General features: G+C 41.2%; 1 protein-coding gene and 1 long non-coding RNA gene across 2 annotated transcripts in view; both read left to right on the top strand.

Moving 5' to 3' along the window:
- The window catches only part of ATRN (attractin), a 154,521-nt gene that overhangs the window by 86,088 nt on the left and 52,604 nt on the right, over positions 1-15,829 (top strand). The window contains exons 22-25 of the mRNA XM_026846890.1: positions 176-228; positions 1,849-1,943; positions 2,449-2,527; positions 2,903-3,060. Coding sequence (XP_026702691.1) covers positions 176-228; positions 1,849-1,943; positions 2,449-2,527; positions 2,903-3,060 — 385 coding nt within the window. The remainder of the gene's footprint in view (positions 1-175; positions 229-1,848; positions 1,944-2,448; positions 2,528-2,902; positions 3,061-15,829) is intronic.
- Positions 9,628-11,926, top strand: LOC113479078. Its single transcript, XR_003398206.1, has 2 exons — positions 9,628-9,822; positions 10,637-11,926. It is a non-coding gene; the product is annotated as an uncharacterized LOC113479078 (long non-coding RNA).

The following is a 15,829-nucleotide window of genomic DNA, read 5'->3' as shown; positions in this document are numbered from 1 at the left end:
ACTTGCAGGGATCGTGGAATTTCTTCGGCAGCCCTGTATAGCTCAGACACGCATCTTTTATTTTTAATTGTGTACCGTTATCAGCACAGGTGGTGATTTCTGATTTTTAGTGGCTGGGAATAAATAGAACTGAAAAAAAAAAATCCATTTATTAAAAGATATGTATTCTTTTTAGGTGTGAAGTCGAAAATAGATACCAGGGAAATCCACTCAAAGGAACGTGTTACTGTGAGTACTCTTGGGATTTTGTTTGCAGATAAAAAAATGTGTTTGAAGTTTCAAATGACTTATTTAAAACTAGTTTTAGTTGCTTCAACATCTGTTTAAAATACGGGGGATTAAGGGAAGGACTAAAAAACAGTTTTCACAAAAGTATTGTTTAAAGAGAATGAAAATGCTCTTCTTGATAAGGTCTGTGTGATGATTGGAGCTTTCAGAACAAACTTCTAAATTTTTTTCACATGACTGAAATGCAATCTGGTCTTCTGGAGAATACTCTAAAATACGTATCTAATAAGTCACAACTAAAGCATGTCTTTAGAATTTTTTGTAAGTGCGAAATACTGGGGTTTTTGTTAGTTCTGCTTTATGTTAGAATGGTTAAGGTTTCGAAATTGCCACATTTGCTCCGAAACAAACAGTTGGATTCTCGTGCAGTTTGAGCAGAGACTTTGCCAAGATTCAGATTACTTAATGGAAACTCTCCAGCTTCTATTTGCAAATATTAGCAATCAGCACACTGGCAGGCACGGATAGATGTAATCTTAAATTACATAAAGATGCAAGTCTCAAACAGTATTTTTGTGCAAGACAGAAATTATCAACATGCTGTATTTAGCAAATTTGAATCCTGCTTGTGTAGCCAAACAAGGGCACTGATGTCTTCTCATGACAGTCCCTTTGCAAGGATGACCTGATCCGCTGTTGCCAGTGGCAGGGGTGGTAAAGTGGGCAAAAAGGGGGAAAGAGACAAAATTTACAACTCTTACAGGCACAACTTTGGGCTCTACAGATTCAGTCACACTTGGTTTTCTTCCTTGAGAATTTCTTGGTGCTTCATAGGAGTTGTGGGTAAACGTCAGAAGGTTGTCTAACCCGTGTCTATCCAACAAGAGGCCTCCAGGAGACAATGAGAGAGACATAACACCTGGTTTATAGCTTCCTATTTACTATTGCTGGGAAGATCTCTGCATGGGTTTGCAAATATGTATGTCATAATACTGCGTTTTAATGAAAGGATACTTTTATTGATGAATGTATCCCCAAAACTGACTGTGCATTGTCGATTAACAGAGAGGTAGTGGCAGGTCTAGGCAGACGTGAGCCTAGGAGAGCGTACAGGTAGGGCAAAACCTGGTCCTGCCATGCCTGGACATGATGTGACTCAGGGTAGAATGGCAGCTGGGTCCATTAACAAGAAGCTGCTCCGTAGAAATCCTCCCTGTGGAGTCCACTGATGTAGAAAAATTTATCATGCATGGAACTTAGTCCCCTCCCAAGTCTGTTTTACTTTGCTGGTATTCCCTTGGCACGTGGAGGTATTGGAGTATGGGAGAAGTCAATGCCTTGGCTAGTTTTTTTACAATGTATAGGTATGAACAGTCATTTAGATTAAGGCTGGAGGCTATTGTCTGGGAAATGTAAGCAGAATCTTCTTCCCCCTCCAGACTCAAATTTTTTTACACATTTTGTGTGGCATCATCCCTAGGTTGGAGCCGTTCGTAACAGCGTGGTGACCCCTAGTTGTGCTCTCAGTGCAAGAAGCACTTTGGTGACATCAGGCCTTGCTTTGCAGAAGTTTCTTTTATTCCAAGACCCGGGATAACTTTCTCCATGCATTCCTTACAGATACTCTTCTCATTGACTACCAGTTCACCTTCAGCCTGTCTCAAGAGGATGATCGCTATTACACAGCAATCAACTTTGTGGCTACACCCGAAGAGGTAAATTTTTTGCTTTCCTTTTAAACTTCACCCTTTGGGTATACGTTGGTCTTCTCTTTGCCCTGGAGGTGATGAATTGTTACAGTTCTGCAGGTCTCCAGGTGTAGTCGCTTAACATGGCACGTATGTCCAGCTCCACAAAGCAGCCAGAACTTTTGGAGCTTGGCTTGGCCATGCAGTTTCAAATCTTCATGGTAAAACTGTTGTTTGAATAACTGCTGAGCAACTCTAGTTTTGCTTATTCACCCAGTATATTTTGTCTCTATTTTTCCTGGTTTAGTCTATACACATGACCTCTTTTGGTCTTTGTTATGCTTTCCTTGGTGAGGAGAATACTGCTTTCAGAAAATGTAAATAGTTTTTGGCTTGATGTATTTGCTTCATGTAAATAACACGTTCCAAGATTTTTTTTTTTCAGTGAAGATTTGCTAGGAAACAGTACAGTAAAATTGTAATCCTAAAAATGATTGGTTTTGTTTTGTTTTGTTTTGTTTTTTCTCCCAAGCAAAACAGAGACCTGGACATGTTTATCAATGCATCTAAAAACTTCAACCTCAACATTACTTGGTCCACAAGTTTTACAGGTAAAATGATCATGATCTAAGTTTCTTGGTAGCTTGTTTCAGTTACACGTTTTCAACAAATGCAAATTTCATTGGGGAAACTTTTTTTTTAAAATCTGTGTACTTTTTCTGTAATGGCTTTAAATGCTAGGCCTGGGAGGCAGAAGTGTTTTTCTGTCTTAATTTGGAAACATTGAAAGTGCAAATTTGATTTTTAATAATGCAGAATTTTGACATACAGTGATTTTGAGAATGCATTGCTGTTTAAAATAGTAGTGTTCGGATGAATAGATAATTTTGTAACATTAAAATTCAGGATGCTCTGTCCTTTTTGTTTGCCACTTAAAATGTGCATTGAAACATCTTTTCTTGCTGCTTTTTAACATTTGATAATAGCTGGCACGCAGGCTGGGGAGGAAATTCCAGTTGTTTCAAGAACCAATATAAAAGAATACAAGGACAGTTTCTCCAATGAGAAATTTGATTTCCGCAACAATCCAAACATCACTTTCTTCGTTTACGTCAGCAATTTCACCTGGCCGATAAAAATACAGGTAGGAGCTGTTAGTGTGTATATAATTATTTTAAAGTACTTTTTTGTTTCTCTCAAGCAATGTGGCAGTTTGGCGTGAACCAGCTCGCTGTCTAATCCTGCAGCAGACAAAGGGTTTGATGTTCCTGATTAAGAGCAAAAAGGTGTGTCATCTTCTGATGTTGCCTCAGCCCAGTGGATCTAAAAATATGCTGTGAAATAAAGTGGGATGCTCGCTTATTAACAGGGCTGTGTACTAACGAGGTCTCGGAGTTTGAATGTGTGGATATTGATGTTGAAGAAAAAAAGACTCATCTAGCCGAAAACCAAGCCCAGAGTGAAAAAAAAAAAACAGAGGAAAAATGTTCTTAGTGTCTCTTTTTAATGTCTTGTTCTCAAAAGGCAGAGCTCGGAGGCCATCCCCCTTCCTCTTTGTGCTGCCCAAGGCTGGTGGGAGCTGCAGAATAAGATGAAGCTCATTCTTTCCCTTAATTCAGTGCAGTCAGTTAACACACACGTTGTTGCCTCAGGTGTCAGACTGACTGTGATGATAAGCCTAGCGCTGAAGAAGCAGTGGATGAAGCTTGGTGAATCATGAAAACACTCATAGATCACAGACTCCAATCGTAAAGAGAGTGCAACTACTGCAGCAGCTAATAATTCAGAGAAACCTTGGCCACCTTCTCGCTCTGAGCTAAGTCAGGTATCAAGCTGCAGTGTACTCGGAGTGATACAGGCACCTTTTGAAGGACAAAAGGACTTCTAGGTCTGGAACAGAGATCTCAAATGAGACTCTGTATATTTGAATTCTGCCTTTTTTAAGAAGCTTGGTCAAATGTGGGAGCCCAAATTCTTCCATCTTCACCCTTATTCAGCCAATTATTGTGTGAAAGCTGACAACTGTGCATTAATTTACTTACTATTTCAGACATGACAGTCGCACGAAGTCACCGCAGGGGTCACTTCCACCAAAGATAATGCACATGATAATATTGAGCAAGGAAATTAGGTCCACCTGTAAAAAAGGTCCTTAAGCTATAGTGATGTTTTTCAAGGTATTTCTTGAACTTTTGAAATCACATTGGGAATACTTGTGAAAGTATTCTTTCTGGTGTCACCTTCTGCTAAAGATGGTGGGTTTGAACTACTGGGGAAAATTTGTCGATTGCAGACTGGTAGATTTGATAGACTGACTATTGGACTACATTTTGGTTCTTTTTAATAAGACTTACAATATTGGTAATCATTTTCCAACTGGAGAACTTCCACTTTACCAATTGGTAAAATCTTAGTTCATTGTCAAGTCCTAATTTTTAGATATGGAGGAGTCTGCAAGAGCTTCAAGGTAAAACCTTGATATCATTGATAGTCGAGGACCGAGTCATTGTTTTAAGACAAAGTAAAGTCCTGCGTACGAAGGTGGGCACTTGTGTAATGACTTTTTAAATATTCAGGCTTCTCTTTTATCAAATTGGTAATCACATAAATCAGAAAAAAACCAACCGTATTTTATTTAACTTCCAGGTTATGTTGGCTGATGGTTTACTTTCCATGATTGGTGCTGGCCTGTACCTTACCCTGATTGATTTATTTGCTATTTTGTGATGCAGAACTGCGTGTTAGGACTTTGTAGATGTTTAGGAACAGTGCTGCCTCCTGTCCCTTAAGCTCCCCTCTGCTTACTCCAGTCTCCACTCCACCTGTGCTTATGATGAATTTCTGCTCACTTTCCCTATGCCAGTGTTGTCGCTGAGCTTGAATGTCCCATCCATCATCTTGCAGGGCAGCTGGCTCTCCTGCTTTCGCCCAGATGAATTTGGACAGGTCATATCCTCTCTCAGCCTTTCGTATTTATGTGTTGGCTTAAGCAAGAGAAACCCTTATCATTTTTTCTGTGAAACAGGTTACTCGGGTGCGATTGCCTCATTTGTTTTTCCTCTGCGCTCGCTTGTATTAATCTTGCTTGTACAGTTTTGGTCAGCCATGTGTAAGGTCGTGGAGATGAGGTTTCACCATTGCTTTGTGCAGCATTATCTCTAGATTCTTTATGGTCCTTTTTAGGTTCTTTTATGGCAGTATTTTGCTTTGTTCATCCTCATGGCTGCAGCAATTAATAGTCCTTATTCATTTTAATAAAGACTAATATCCCTGTTCTTTCACATCCTTGGTTTCCACCTGATGAGCTCTCAGTTTTGATAGCAAATATTCTCAGTCCCAAATAACATCTTAAAATGTTATCCTGCAGCTGTTACTGGATAATATTGACAGTCGTGAAGATCATCTAGTTCTTCTCCTGTGTGGTTCTTTTCTGTATTTTTATTATCTCCTTTGACTTTGTCAGCGGATTGCAGTTAGCACACTTTCTTTTTGGGTCTGTTATTAATGAAGATATTAGTCAAAGTCTGTCCAAATGCCATGAACTAACTTCTGTCCCCTTTAACTATTACGATTCTGGAAATAATCCTCACCATCTTTCTCTCACCCAGGAATTTCCAATGTATTGAAATCTGTAATAAATTTTGGAGTAGCTGAGCTAGGTCTATACAATTAATTTATTTTTACAGACAGAAAATAGTGGTCTGGCATATCGCGGTTCACCACTGTCAGCATTATTGCTTGATGAATTCAGTTTTTCATTTACTATTTCAGTTCTTCAAAACTTGTCCTGAAATGTTGCATACTATTGAGGTCTTGGGAGCGTGAATATCTAGATTCTCCCTCCTCCTCTAAATACGAGTTTCAAATTTTCCATAGTGCCGTGCTCGGCTGGTAGGTGCTTTGAACAGCCTTGCTACCAGAGGTGTTATTTCATGTACCATTTCTTTTGGAGTGCTGGCATGAATGCTGCCTGCTTTCACTGACTTTGAACACATGGAAATATTGTTTTCTCTCCGCCTTTGTTGTGTATCTTTCTAACCTCAGTCCCGTTAGACGCTTTGCCTTGCACCTATGTTCAGTGTCCTTGTCCTTAATGAGAAGCCTAATTAGTTTCAGGGAGGCAGATGATTGGTTTTAATCTCTTGCCTATCCTTACAGCATACCCTCTTCCCTTTCCCTTTCTGGACTCCTTTACTTGTTTGGCTGAAACATCTCTTGCTATTTTATCGTTTGTGGAGGTCTAGCACAGCTTGACATTTGGCAGTTCTTATTTTATCTCTGTACTACTTGCTGGCTTCTTGCTAATGAATCCTTTCCTCTCCATAATACGTAGACTCTTTAATTGTTCCTAATGTCCTTTTTGAGGTTAGTTCTGAGGATACAGCTTTCAAATAGTTTTGTGTCTTTGACCTGAGAGAAATACTTAGATGGCTGCTTTCCCATCCCTTATCTCCTTAGTCCACTTGATTTTACTGTCTTAATTTTTCATCGTTAAAAGGAGTGAACTTTGACTCTCTTACAACACTTACCTTGTTTTATCCTTAATTTAATATGTATGTGCTTGTGTGTGCTCAATCCAAGCTAATTTTATATCAGCTCTTCTTAATGTCCTTGTTACTTGCCAAAGCAAAGTCTAAAATAGCATCAGCTCTTATTGGTTGAGAGACTCTTTGTGAAGAAATCTGGCAGCCATACCGCATCCAGGAATATGTGGTCGTTACGATTTCTATTAGCATGTTCTTCAGTTCATGTGTAAGAAACTTTTTCCACAAAACTGATACTGTTCTGCCATTTTTTTCCCTGAATACCTATTGGCGTTGAACTTTGCTGTGGCTTTGTTGTCTTTCTCCAAGAAGCCCACCTTGCACCTCCTTCCACTGGAGATCTCCTCATAGCCCAGCATAGCATTCCTCCCTCCTTTCTCACAGCAACCCAGCAGCATTCCTCCTCTGAGTGCGAGATAAAACCAGTTTGCTGCTGCGTCCTTTAATAACCGTTGGAGTCTCAAGTTTGCGTTTTGCATTGCTGAATTTGACAGACAGCATGGTCGTCTTCACGGAGTTCCAGAGTGGTCGGAAGGGACCTCTGGAGGTCAACTACTCCAAGAGGGCCACCTAGAGCCACTTGCCGAGGACTGTGTCCAGGCAGCTTTTGAATATCTCCAAAGGTGAACACTTTTCAACATCTCTGGGCAACCTGTGCCAGTGCTTGGTCACCCTCACAATAAAAAAGTGTTCCCTGATGTTCAGGGGGACCCTCCTCTGTTCCAGTTTGTGCCTGTTGCCTCTGGTCCCGTCACTGGGCACCACTGGAAAGAGCCTGGCCCCGTCCTCTTTGCCCCCTCCCTGCAGGCATTTACAGACATTGATGAGACCCCCCTGAGTCTCCTCTTCTCCAGGCTGAACAGTCCCAGCTCCCTCAGCCTTTCCTCACAGCAGAGCTGCTCCAGTCCCTTCATCATCCTCACGGCCCTTCACTGGGCTCTCTCCAGCCTGCCCGTGTCTCTCTGGTACTGGGGAGCCCAGCATGGACCCAGCCCTGCAGGCGTGGCCTCACCAGCGCTCAGCAGAGCAGCAGGATCACCTCCCTGGGCCCGCTGGCGATGCTTTGTCTAAGGCAGCCCAGGGCACCACTGGCCCTCTTTGCCCCAAGGGCACGTTGGTGGCTCAGGGTCACCTCGGTGCCCGCCAGGACCCCCAGGGCCTTTCCTGCCAAGCTGCTTTCCAGCTGGGTGGCCCCCAGCACATACTGGTGCCTGGGGTTGTTCCTCCCCAGGGGCAGGACTTTGCTCTTCTCCTTTTGCTTCTCCTTGGAGCTTCACGAGGTTCCGCTTGGCCCATTTCCCCAGCCTGGGGAGGTCCCTCTGATGGCAGCACGACCCCGTGGTGTATCACCCCTCCTCTAAGTTTGGTGTCATCAGCAAACTTGCTGGGGGTGCACTCTGTAGATCATGAATGAAGATGTTAAATAGGATCAGACCCAGTATTGACCCCTGGGGCACACCACTAGTTACTGGCCTCCAACTAGACTTTGTGCCACTGGTCACCCCCTGGGCTTAACTATTCAACCAGTTTTCAATCCACCTCACTATCTCCTCATCTTAGCCCATATTTGCTAGGTCTGCCCTTGTGAGGGATGTCACGTCTCCTTCGTAAAGAACCTGTAACCCTTTGGATCTGCTTTTGGTGTGTATCCCACTGTACTTTCAGCCCATTCACTGTCTGGCATAACTGTGCTGTCAGCCCTGATGCCATGGGAAAGCTTTTCCACGCTGGATGCTAAAACTGTGCAGTTTGACACCACGCTTCTCACACCACCCAGGGCTACTGCTTTACTCTCTTAATTCATTTTTCCTCTTCACCATCCTGATAATTTTTTTCAGAGCAGTTGATGAGTAGGAGATGGTAGTATGAAAAGTAATGGTTCCATACAGATAAAACTGGAGAAAAGTCAGTTTAAAAAAAAGTATGATTTGTCTCCAGGACTTATTGTGTCCTTTCAGGTCTTGTGCAATCTTCCATGGTGGATTGAGCTGCCCTCAATTGCCCTTAATTGCAACCTGTGTTCCTGCCTGTCCTTTCTGTATCTCTTTCCTATTTACTTTCCCTATTTTTTTTTTTGCCTTTTTGTAAAGTCTTGGCTCTCTGTAGGAGTTTATCTCCAATAAGATAAAATAGAAGATAAATCATGGTATGGATTTTTGGGACAAAGACTTCCTAGCAGTCAGGTCTTGACCAGGGTTCACTACAAGATTTAAACCAGAGCCATGGGGTGACTTCTCACTTCTTGTCCTCTCTGCTTTCCTGATTGCTCCTTCGGGACTCATCCCATACTCCTTTCTTCTCAGGAATAGTTTTTACTCAGACATTTCCCATACTTCCTCTCTTACTACTTTTTCTAGGTGGTCAGTCTTTATTTCCCCACATAAAAGTTCCTGTGCAGTTGGGTTTGGTCCTTCAGGGCAAGCTAATTTGTTAATTAAAACTACGCGTTGCAGTATGGGCAGGATGCAAACTGGTTTTGTTATCTCAGGCTTCCTCCTACAGTTTTGCTCATTGCGGTTAAACTTCTCGCAGCTACAGAACATGTTTCAATTTCCCTTTAGAATTTAGAGTGTTTAAGTCAGGAGAACTCTGCTACTGCTGGAAAATAGTTTCTCCTGGTGTGTGTGTGTTTGTCACCTTGCAGCTTACGCCGGGTTTTGGTCTGTGCCTGTGCAGTGCAGCATGTCCAACTGGTTTGTTTTTTTGGTGGGGTGTTTTTTTTTTTTTTGACTATCATAATAAATAGTCATTGTACATGCACTCTCCGATCCTGGCTTATTTTCAGTTTAGATAGAGTAAATGTATCTAAACAGAAGTTTTCATATATATACAGAGAACTTCAGAAATGTACAAACTTTACTGCAGAGCAATTAACCTACAGTCCATGTTAATTTTTAAAAAATATTAGAAACTTTATTCTGAACTCCTTGATTGAAATCTGTCTCTCTTCCCCTCTCTTCTTGCCTGTTAAAATCTGGACTTGGAGAGTATAAATGCTCTTTTGTGTTAGAGATAGCTGTGTTCCTGCCAATGCTGAATTCTGGTTTTGTTTTGTTGGTTTTTTTTTCCTTCTTGCTCCACCTCTCTTCAAAACCACTTCAGGGTTGGGGTTTGTTGATTTGGTTGGGTTTTTTTTTTTTTTTTTTTTGTAAAGTATATTGCTTTAGGATGCCTTTCCCTGCCTGCTGTAATGACCTGAAATGATTGTTTTGTAAAAGAACTAAAGCTGCAAAATGCAGAAAACCTTCAGAATACAGCAATCTGCTTCCTAATACCTCCCGTGTGAGTGGTTTCTGAGTATGCAAGCTACGTTGTGAAGATCACTCAAAACCTTAGCTTGCCAGGCTTTCTTGAAAACCCAGGTAAGGTCTTGTCAGAAATGTCTCAGTATTTCCATTCTCTGCTTTGCAGCTCCTCTCTGCTAACAAACCTTGTCTGGCATGGCCACGGGGATTTTATAAGCATTATTGCAAACCACAGCTGTTCACCTTTCTCTCTTTTGCTTGGAAAATATTCCCTAAATATTCCAGATCTTCCACCAAACGGAGAGAGCACCCTTTAGAAAAGGACATCGGTGCATGTTGTTAGGGTTGATGTTTTTCTGCAGTCGTGTAAAGGTAGTGTGATCTTTTTCCCCCCACTATTTTTTCTGTTTTAATCTTTGTTGCAAGTTTGCTCTGTCATTCTTTCAAAATAGGTATCAGATTAGAAAAGAGCTGTAGAATCCAAATAATCAATTGTACAATATTACAGTAAGAAGCGAGGAAATTCAGTGCAGAAACTCTGAGGTCGTCTTTTCATGGGTTCCAATCCAGACAAAAGTCATCTCCCTCAGAGGCGAAACTTCGGTTTTGGAGTTGACAAGTAGCTAATGCGGAGAATTTGAAACTCTCTGTGATACTTGTGTAAAAGTCAGCAGTTTTTAACGTTTAAATTAGCATGTATTTACCTGGAACAGATTTCAGCGAGTCCCTCCCCTGAACGCACAGGGGCTGAAAATCAGAGTTGCTAATATAGCTAACTTTGACCCGTTTTTAATGGTTCTGAGCTTTCTGCTCCATTACAGCTTACTCCTGATGGTATTTTCTACCACTCGCTAAATATAAACTCGTGTTCTTGTCTGGTTTCATATCCAAACTATTGTTTTCATTAACATTCTGTCACATTTCATTTTAGATTGCTTTCTCCCAGATTCAGAGCCCTCACGATGAAGCTTTTTGAATTGATCGCTACTTTCTGAGTAGATGTAAGATGCCTAGGAGCCGATTAAGGAAAAAAACCACTGTTTGTAATTGTATCATTAACTGGCAATTGCCTCCTCTCTTTCCCTCGCGTTGGTTGAAGTATTTTAATTTGAATGCGCTTAAACGTTAATTATGAGCCAAATGCTTCAAGGAACAAAAAAAGAGGCAAACGGATTTTGCAGCCTCTTGCATGCAAAATATACCGTTTGCAAACTCTCGTTAGAAATTCACTATATATTGTTTGCTTGGCAATTCATCATCACGTTGGGCTTCAAATAAAAGGCCACCGTGACTACGTAGCATCGCTGCACGTGCTGCTTGGTGGAGGACTGCAGCAGCATTAGACAGCTGACGCTGAGAACTGGAAGTATTTGATAAGCGGTGGGAAAATTTCAGTTAAACGGCTGCCTTCCACTCTGATTTCATAAAGGACTTTTATGGAAGAATAACTAAAATTGCCTCTGCTGCTTACACTTTTTTAGTTTCTCAAACTTTGGAATGGGCCGTTGAAGCTTTTTTTTTGGCTCCCCCAGTTGATATCTTTCAGGACTGTGGGTCTATAACCTCTTCTAAAGCTTTGTTCCTTTCTACACGGAAAGCTAATGCACTGTGGATAGCTTAATTCAGTCACATAATGGGTGGTTGTAATTATACTCGATATTGAAAAATACGCTGTGATAGGAAAATATTTGTGAAGCGGCTCAAAATGTTGAATTGCTGTCTAGTTCATCTGCCGAAATTGTGAATGGCGAGCGGAAAGGTGGAAATAATTTGTCTCCATTAAACTGATCACTCTTTTCCAAGGAGCTGCCAAAAGTTCAAGCGCCGAAACTGTTACAAATGGGGAGACCTGAAAAATCGAGGACAGCCTCCGATGTTCTGTAATTAAATCAGCCTTTTGTCTGCAGCTCTCGCTTCTGGTGATGGACGGGGTGACTGTTGCTAAGCTGTGGGTATACACCGCACACTCAGGGCTTACACAGTGTGTACAGAAACCACCGTGTGTGCTCTCCCAAGGAGCCAAATGTAAATCGTTACGTGTAGACCTCTTGGATGATGTACTCTTTAATGAACTACCTTCCTTTGGGGCCCTCCCTCCCGTTACTGCCTTATGTTGCTTTTATTAACTTACTGTTGGCGCGGGGATTGCCAGGATGACTGCATCCAAGTTTTGAGGCAAAAAGACACATTTTAGTGCTCCAGTTAAAAGCTGCGCTGCTGCCATCGAATAAGATATCAAATAGATGTGGAAGTACGATCCTGCTCTGAATAAAGCTTTCAGAATTGACACTTTCTTGGATTCGAGTGCTTTGTGTATTAGACCCGTGACTGCTAATTTTGATACATTTTTATGACCTTTTCTTCTTTCCTTAGTTGTTCGTCTGAGGGAACAGCCTAAGCTCTGTTTGTTCCCGTGCATCAAAAGGCTTCTGCTCTGCCTCTCATTGCAACCCAAGGGTTTGCTCTGGGATTGCATTATTTTCACTAATGGTCTCCTTTGACCTGTGTAACAGTTCCCACTGATTTACAATGATACGCTGAAAATGTATGTAGGAATGTAAGAGAGCAGATTCTCTTCACATCTCTTTATTGCCAGCTCTGCAAAGCCAGTGTTCGAAGTGTCTTTTTCTTAAGCCAGTAGATATTTCCTGTGGTAGTATATAGGCAAAGTTCACGTGGAGCCATATGCTGCTGGTGTCAGCTGGATTTCAGAGTAGAGATGAATTATAAACTAGACTGAGATTCTTCTAAGGAATGATGCTCTGGCTGATTAAAGCAGGCTTATTTGCTCTTGTGCTGTACGTGTCTATTTAAGTGGGAAATAGCCAAGATTTTCTAAAGTTCTCAGAATTACATTCCTAAAAAGTCTTCACAATCCTCAGACAAAGCTCTTACTCTGATCTTTATCATCATTATTTTAATCTTTCATGGTTCTTGTGTCCAGCAGTATGCAAGTACTGAAATCTTCCCAAGCTCTTATTTTTCAAAGGAAATCTCCCTCATTACAGCAGTTTTGGATTAAATTTCTTCTTCTTACACTCTTTCCCCATCCTGCTATTTTTATTGGCAATGTTACCCACAAAACAGGTGGTCTCCATTAACATGAATCTTAATACCAGTTTAAATTAAGCTTTAATTTTACTCGCCTTTTAGTGTTTAATGTGGCTCGGGAAGCATTTGTTTTCTTGCAGAGCTGAGTGATGGATGACACTTTGCTGCAGCCAAGTAAAGCTTTTGGGGTACCCTTAGCTCCTGCCAGGTGAGGAAGACAGTACCCCTCGGCTTAAAAATGGAGCTGGAGGAATGTCAGATCCCACGCGTCCACCTGCCTTTTATTTTAGGCCTTCAACCTCTTTAAGGTGACACGAATATTGCCAGCAGTGGTGCTCTCTAGGGTTACCTCTTTGAGGTTTACAGCCTAACTAAAAGGCTTTGATAATGCACGTAATAAGATAGAGCGAAGAAACCGTACCGCGGTTAAAAAGCAGAGTCTGTAACTGACTCTAATACCCTGATCCGTCTCTGGAGGAAACGTTAGGCATTTGATACAGGGCATAAATATCCCTGAAGACTGGACATGACCCGTGGAGGTTTCCAGTTTTTCTCTAAATTAATGTCGTTCAGTAATCAAAAGCCACGGGCTAATCAAATGAAAGCTCTCGGTAAAGGGAAAGGGAAAGGGAAGGAAAAAAAATGTCTTTGTTGTTGGCCAAAGAGAATAAGATACATATAGATAGGTAGTGATTGCTTTGATAAAATAATTATGTAGGCTTGAAACCCTACTGAGGATGGTGATCTCCATAGCTTTCCTGCCAGGTCCTGAGTGTGCCTCATGCACCTTTAATGAGGAGTAGGTGTCGGTGCAGAGATTATAATCATCCTTCGCTCTCTGGGACCCTTCTGTTCCAAAAATGTTCTTTTGCTTTTGCTTCTGAAAGCACTGGAATGCCAAAGTTGTTTGCTAATGATGTCCCTTGCCTTTATTTAGATATAACTGCAGGTGCTTTTGAGCCCATTTCGCTGCATCTCTCTCGCTGTGGTAAGAGGTTTGCTTTAAACCGAACAATGAAACGCAAATCAATTTGTTAATCTGATGAAATTTGCTGTTGAATGTAATTACTTTTGGAGACATGCAATTACATGCTGATTTTTCGGAACAGGCAAACTGACATCTTCTGCTGGGGATGGAAAGATTTAAAACAGAACAGTTAAATGATACTTTAAAACATGAAACAGCTGCTTCCTTTTTATCTGCTCCTGCTCTCTTATTTTTGGCATCAACCGATGACATTTTTCTCCTTTTAGAAGTTGTTCCCTTTCATATTAACTAGTATTTTTGTTAGAAGCTTCTTAAATCCCTAAAAACTACGGTTTCTCTCAAAGGCAGTTAACCCTTGCTAGGGTGTGTTGCAACTTGAGTACTTTTACTGCAGCTGGTGGCTTCAACAACATTGAGAATTGCTCATGCTAAACTTTCCCCAAGTACTGTATTGTTGCTTGGGATTTTTATCCTTTTACCCAACCACTGAAATCTTGGGGTTTTATAGCTACAGCTTGAGCTATACTTCGGATGAACTGCAGTAACTCACGTATCTTTGTTTGCGAGGGTTATTGTAGTATCTTCACAGAGCATTGGAAGTCTGCTCGTGTGGCTGTTGCAAAACTTTAGCTGCATAAAAAAGCAAAGTTATAGGAGAACAGAGAGACATAGACTGAGATTCAGATTTAATAACACCAGGAGGATTTCTTTGGATGAGGGTTTTCCTGGATATGAGAGTAAGGTATGTATGAATTGTCTTACTTAGAAGGAAGCTGATCTTTTTTTGTCTTTTAAGATGCAGGGCTGGAAAGCATAATATCAAAAAAATGCAGAATTACTTCTGTGTGGAAGCAAAGTCTGCATTAGGCAATTAATTTCTCCTGGGTGAGGCCCGAGGTGATGATGTGCTAGTTGCTTGCAGTTGTCGTACCTCTGTGCTGAATAGCTCTTGAAAATACATTATGCCGCTGCTGAATGTAAATGTAAACCTCAAGTTCAAATATATTTCAGAAAACGAGTGATGTGGGCCATTGCTGGGAAGCTTTTACAGCTACCAGAAGAGCTAGATATATTTACTTACACGAAAGCTTATTTAAAGAGTCAAAGAATAGTAAGCAGACTTAATGAAGAGGAGAAAAGTGCACTGCCAATAAAATATAAGAAACCAACATACTCAAATGCAACAGTAGATACAGCCTGGCTGAACCACGGGGGAAAAATATATCCCATACTAACAGAGTGACAAAACCGAAACCCCTCTGGCTTGTTTAGCTAACCGACACGAAGACAGAGCCACCAGCGCTCCAATAATAGCTCTCAGATGGCTCTGTGGGTCTGCTTTTGGTCAAAACAAACCGGTCCAGGAATGTCGCTAAAATTTCTATTTTCTCTCACTTAGTTTCCTGACTTTGTAGTATTCATTTTTTTCCTACCATATTGGCAAAATGTTGCTCACAGCGGCGTTGCCCAGCAGCGTGGAGAGTTGGGGTCAGGGTGGTGTAGTACTGTCACAGCCCTGTGTAATAATAAATCTCTGGGTCAATTTTTTGTTTGGTTGTGTTTTTTTTTAATTGGTTTATTTGTTCTTTTTTTCTTGTCATCCTTCATTATGAGTGTCATGTATAGTTCTTTATTAAAACAGTCTGCTTGGCCTGCACGACGAGCACCATCCTGGTTCGTACACCTGCACCCAAAGCATCTTTAAATTACCTGAATATTTAGACTATGAGCATTGAAATAAATCACGAGATATTGATTTGTCAGTTCAGCTTTTTACGGGGAAGTTCTTCCGTGACAAAATGGTGAAATACAAGTTCTAGAATGCCTTTAGTGATAGGTAGTAACTGCCTGTCTTTTTTTAATGCTAATATGAGAGCTTATATATATAGGTTGTTCATTTTTCCCTACCCAGCAGTGTTCTTTTTTTTCATGTTAAGAAGTCTTTAACACAAAATCATAGCCAAAGCTTTCAACAAATAAAACCTTGATGAGTAAAACAGCCCAGCCTATGATTTCTGACTTCAGAGCTCTTTCAAAACTGATAGTGATGCCGCGTAACGCGGCAGCCCTTTGATCAGCCCTTAC

This window comes from Athene cunicularia (genome assembly GCF_003259725.1).
Source record: "Athene cunicularia isolate RWA chromosome 4 unlocalized genomic scaffold, athCun1 chr4_part1, whole genome shotgun sequence".
NCBI classification, from domain to species: Eukaryota; Metazoa; Chordata; class Aves; order Strigiformes; family Strigidae; genus Athene; species Athene cunicularia.
The sequence above is the reverse complement of the archived record's forward strand: the minus strand, read 5'-3'. Positions and strand labels throughout refer to the sequence as shown.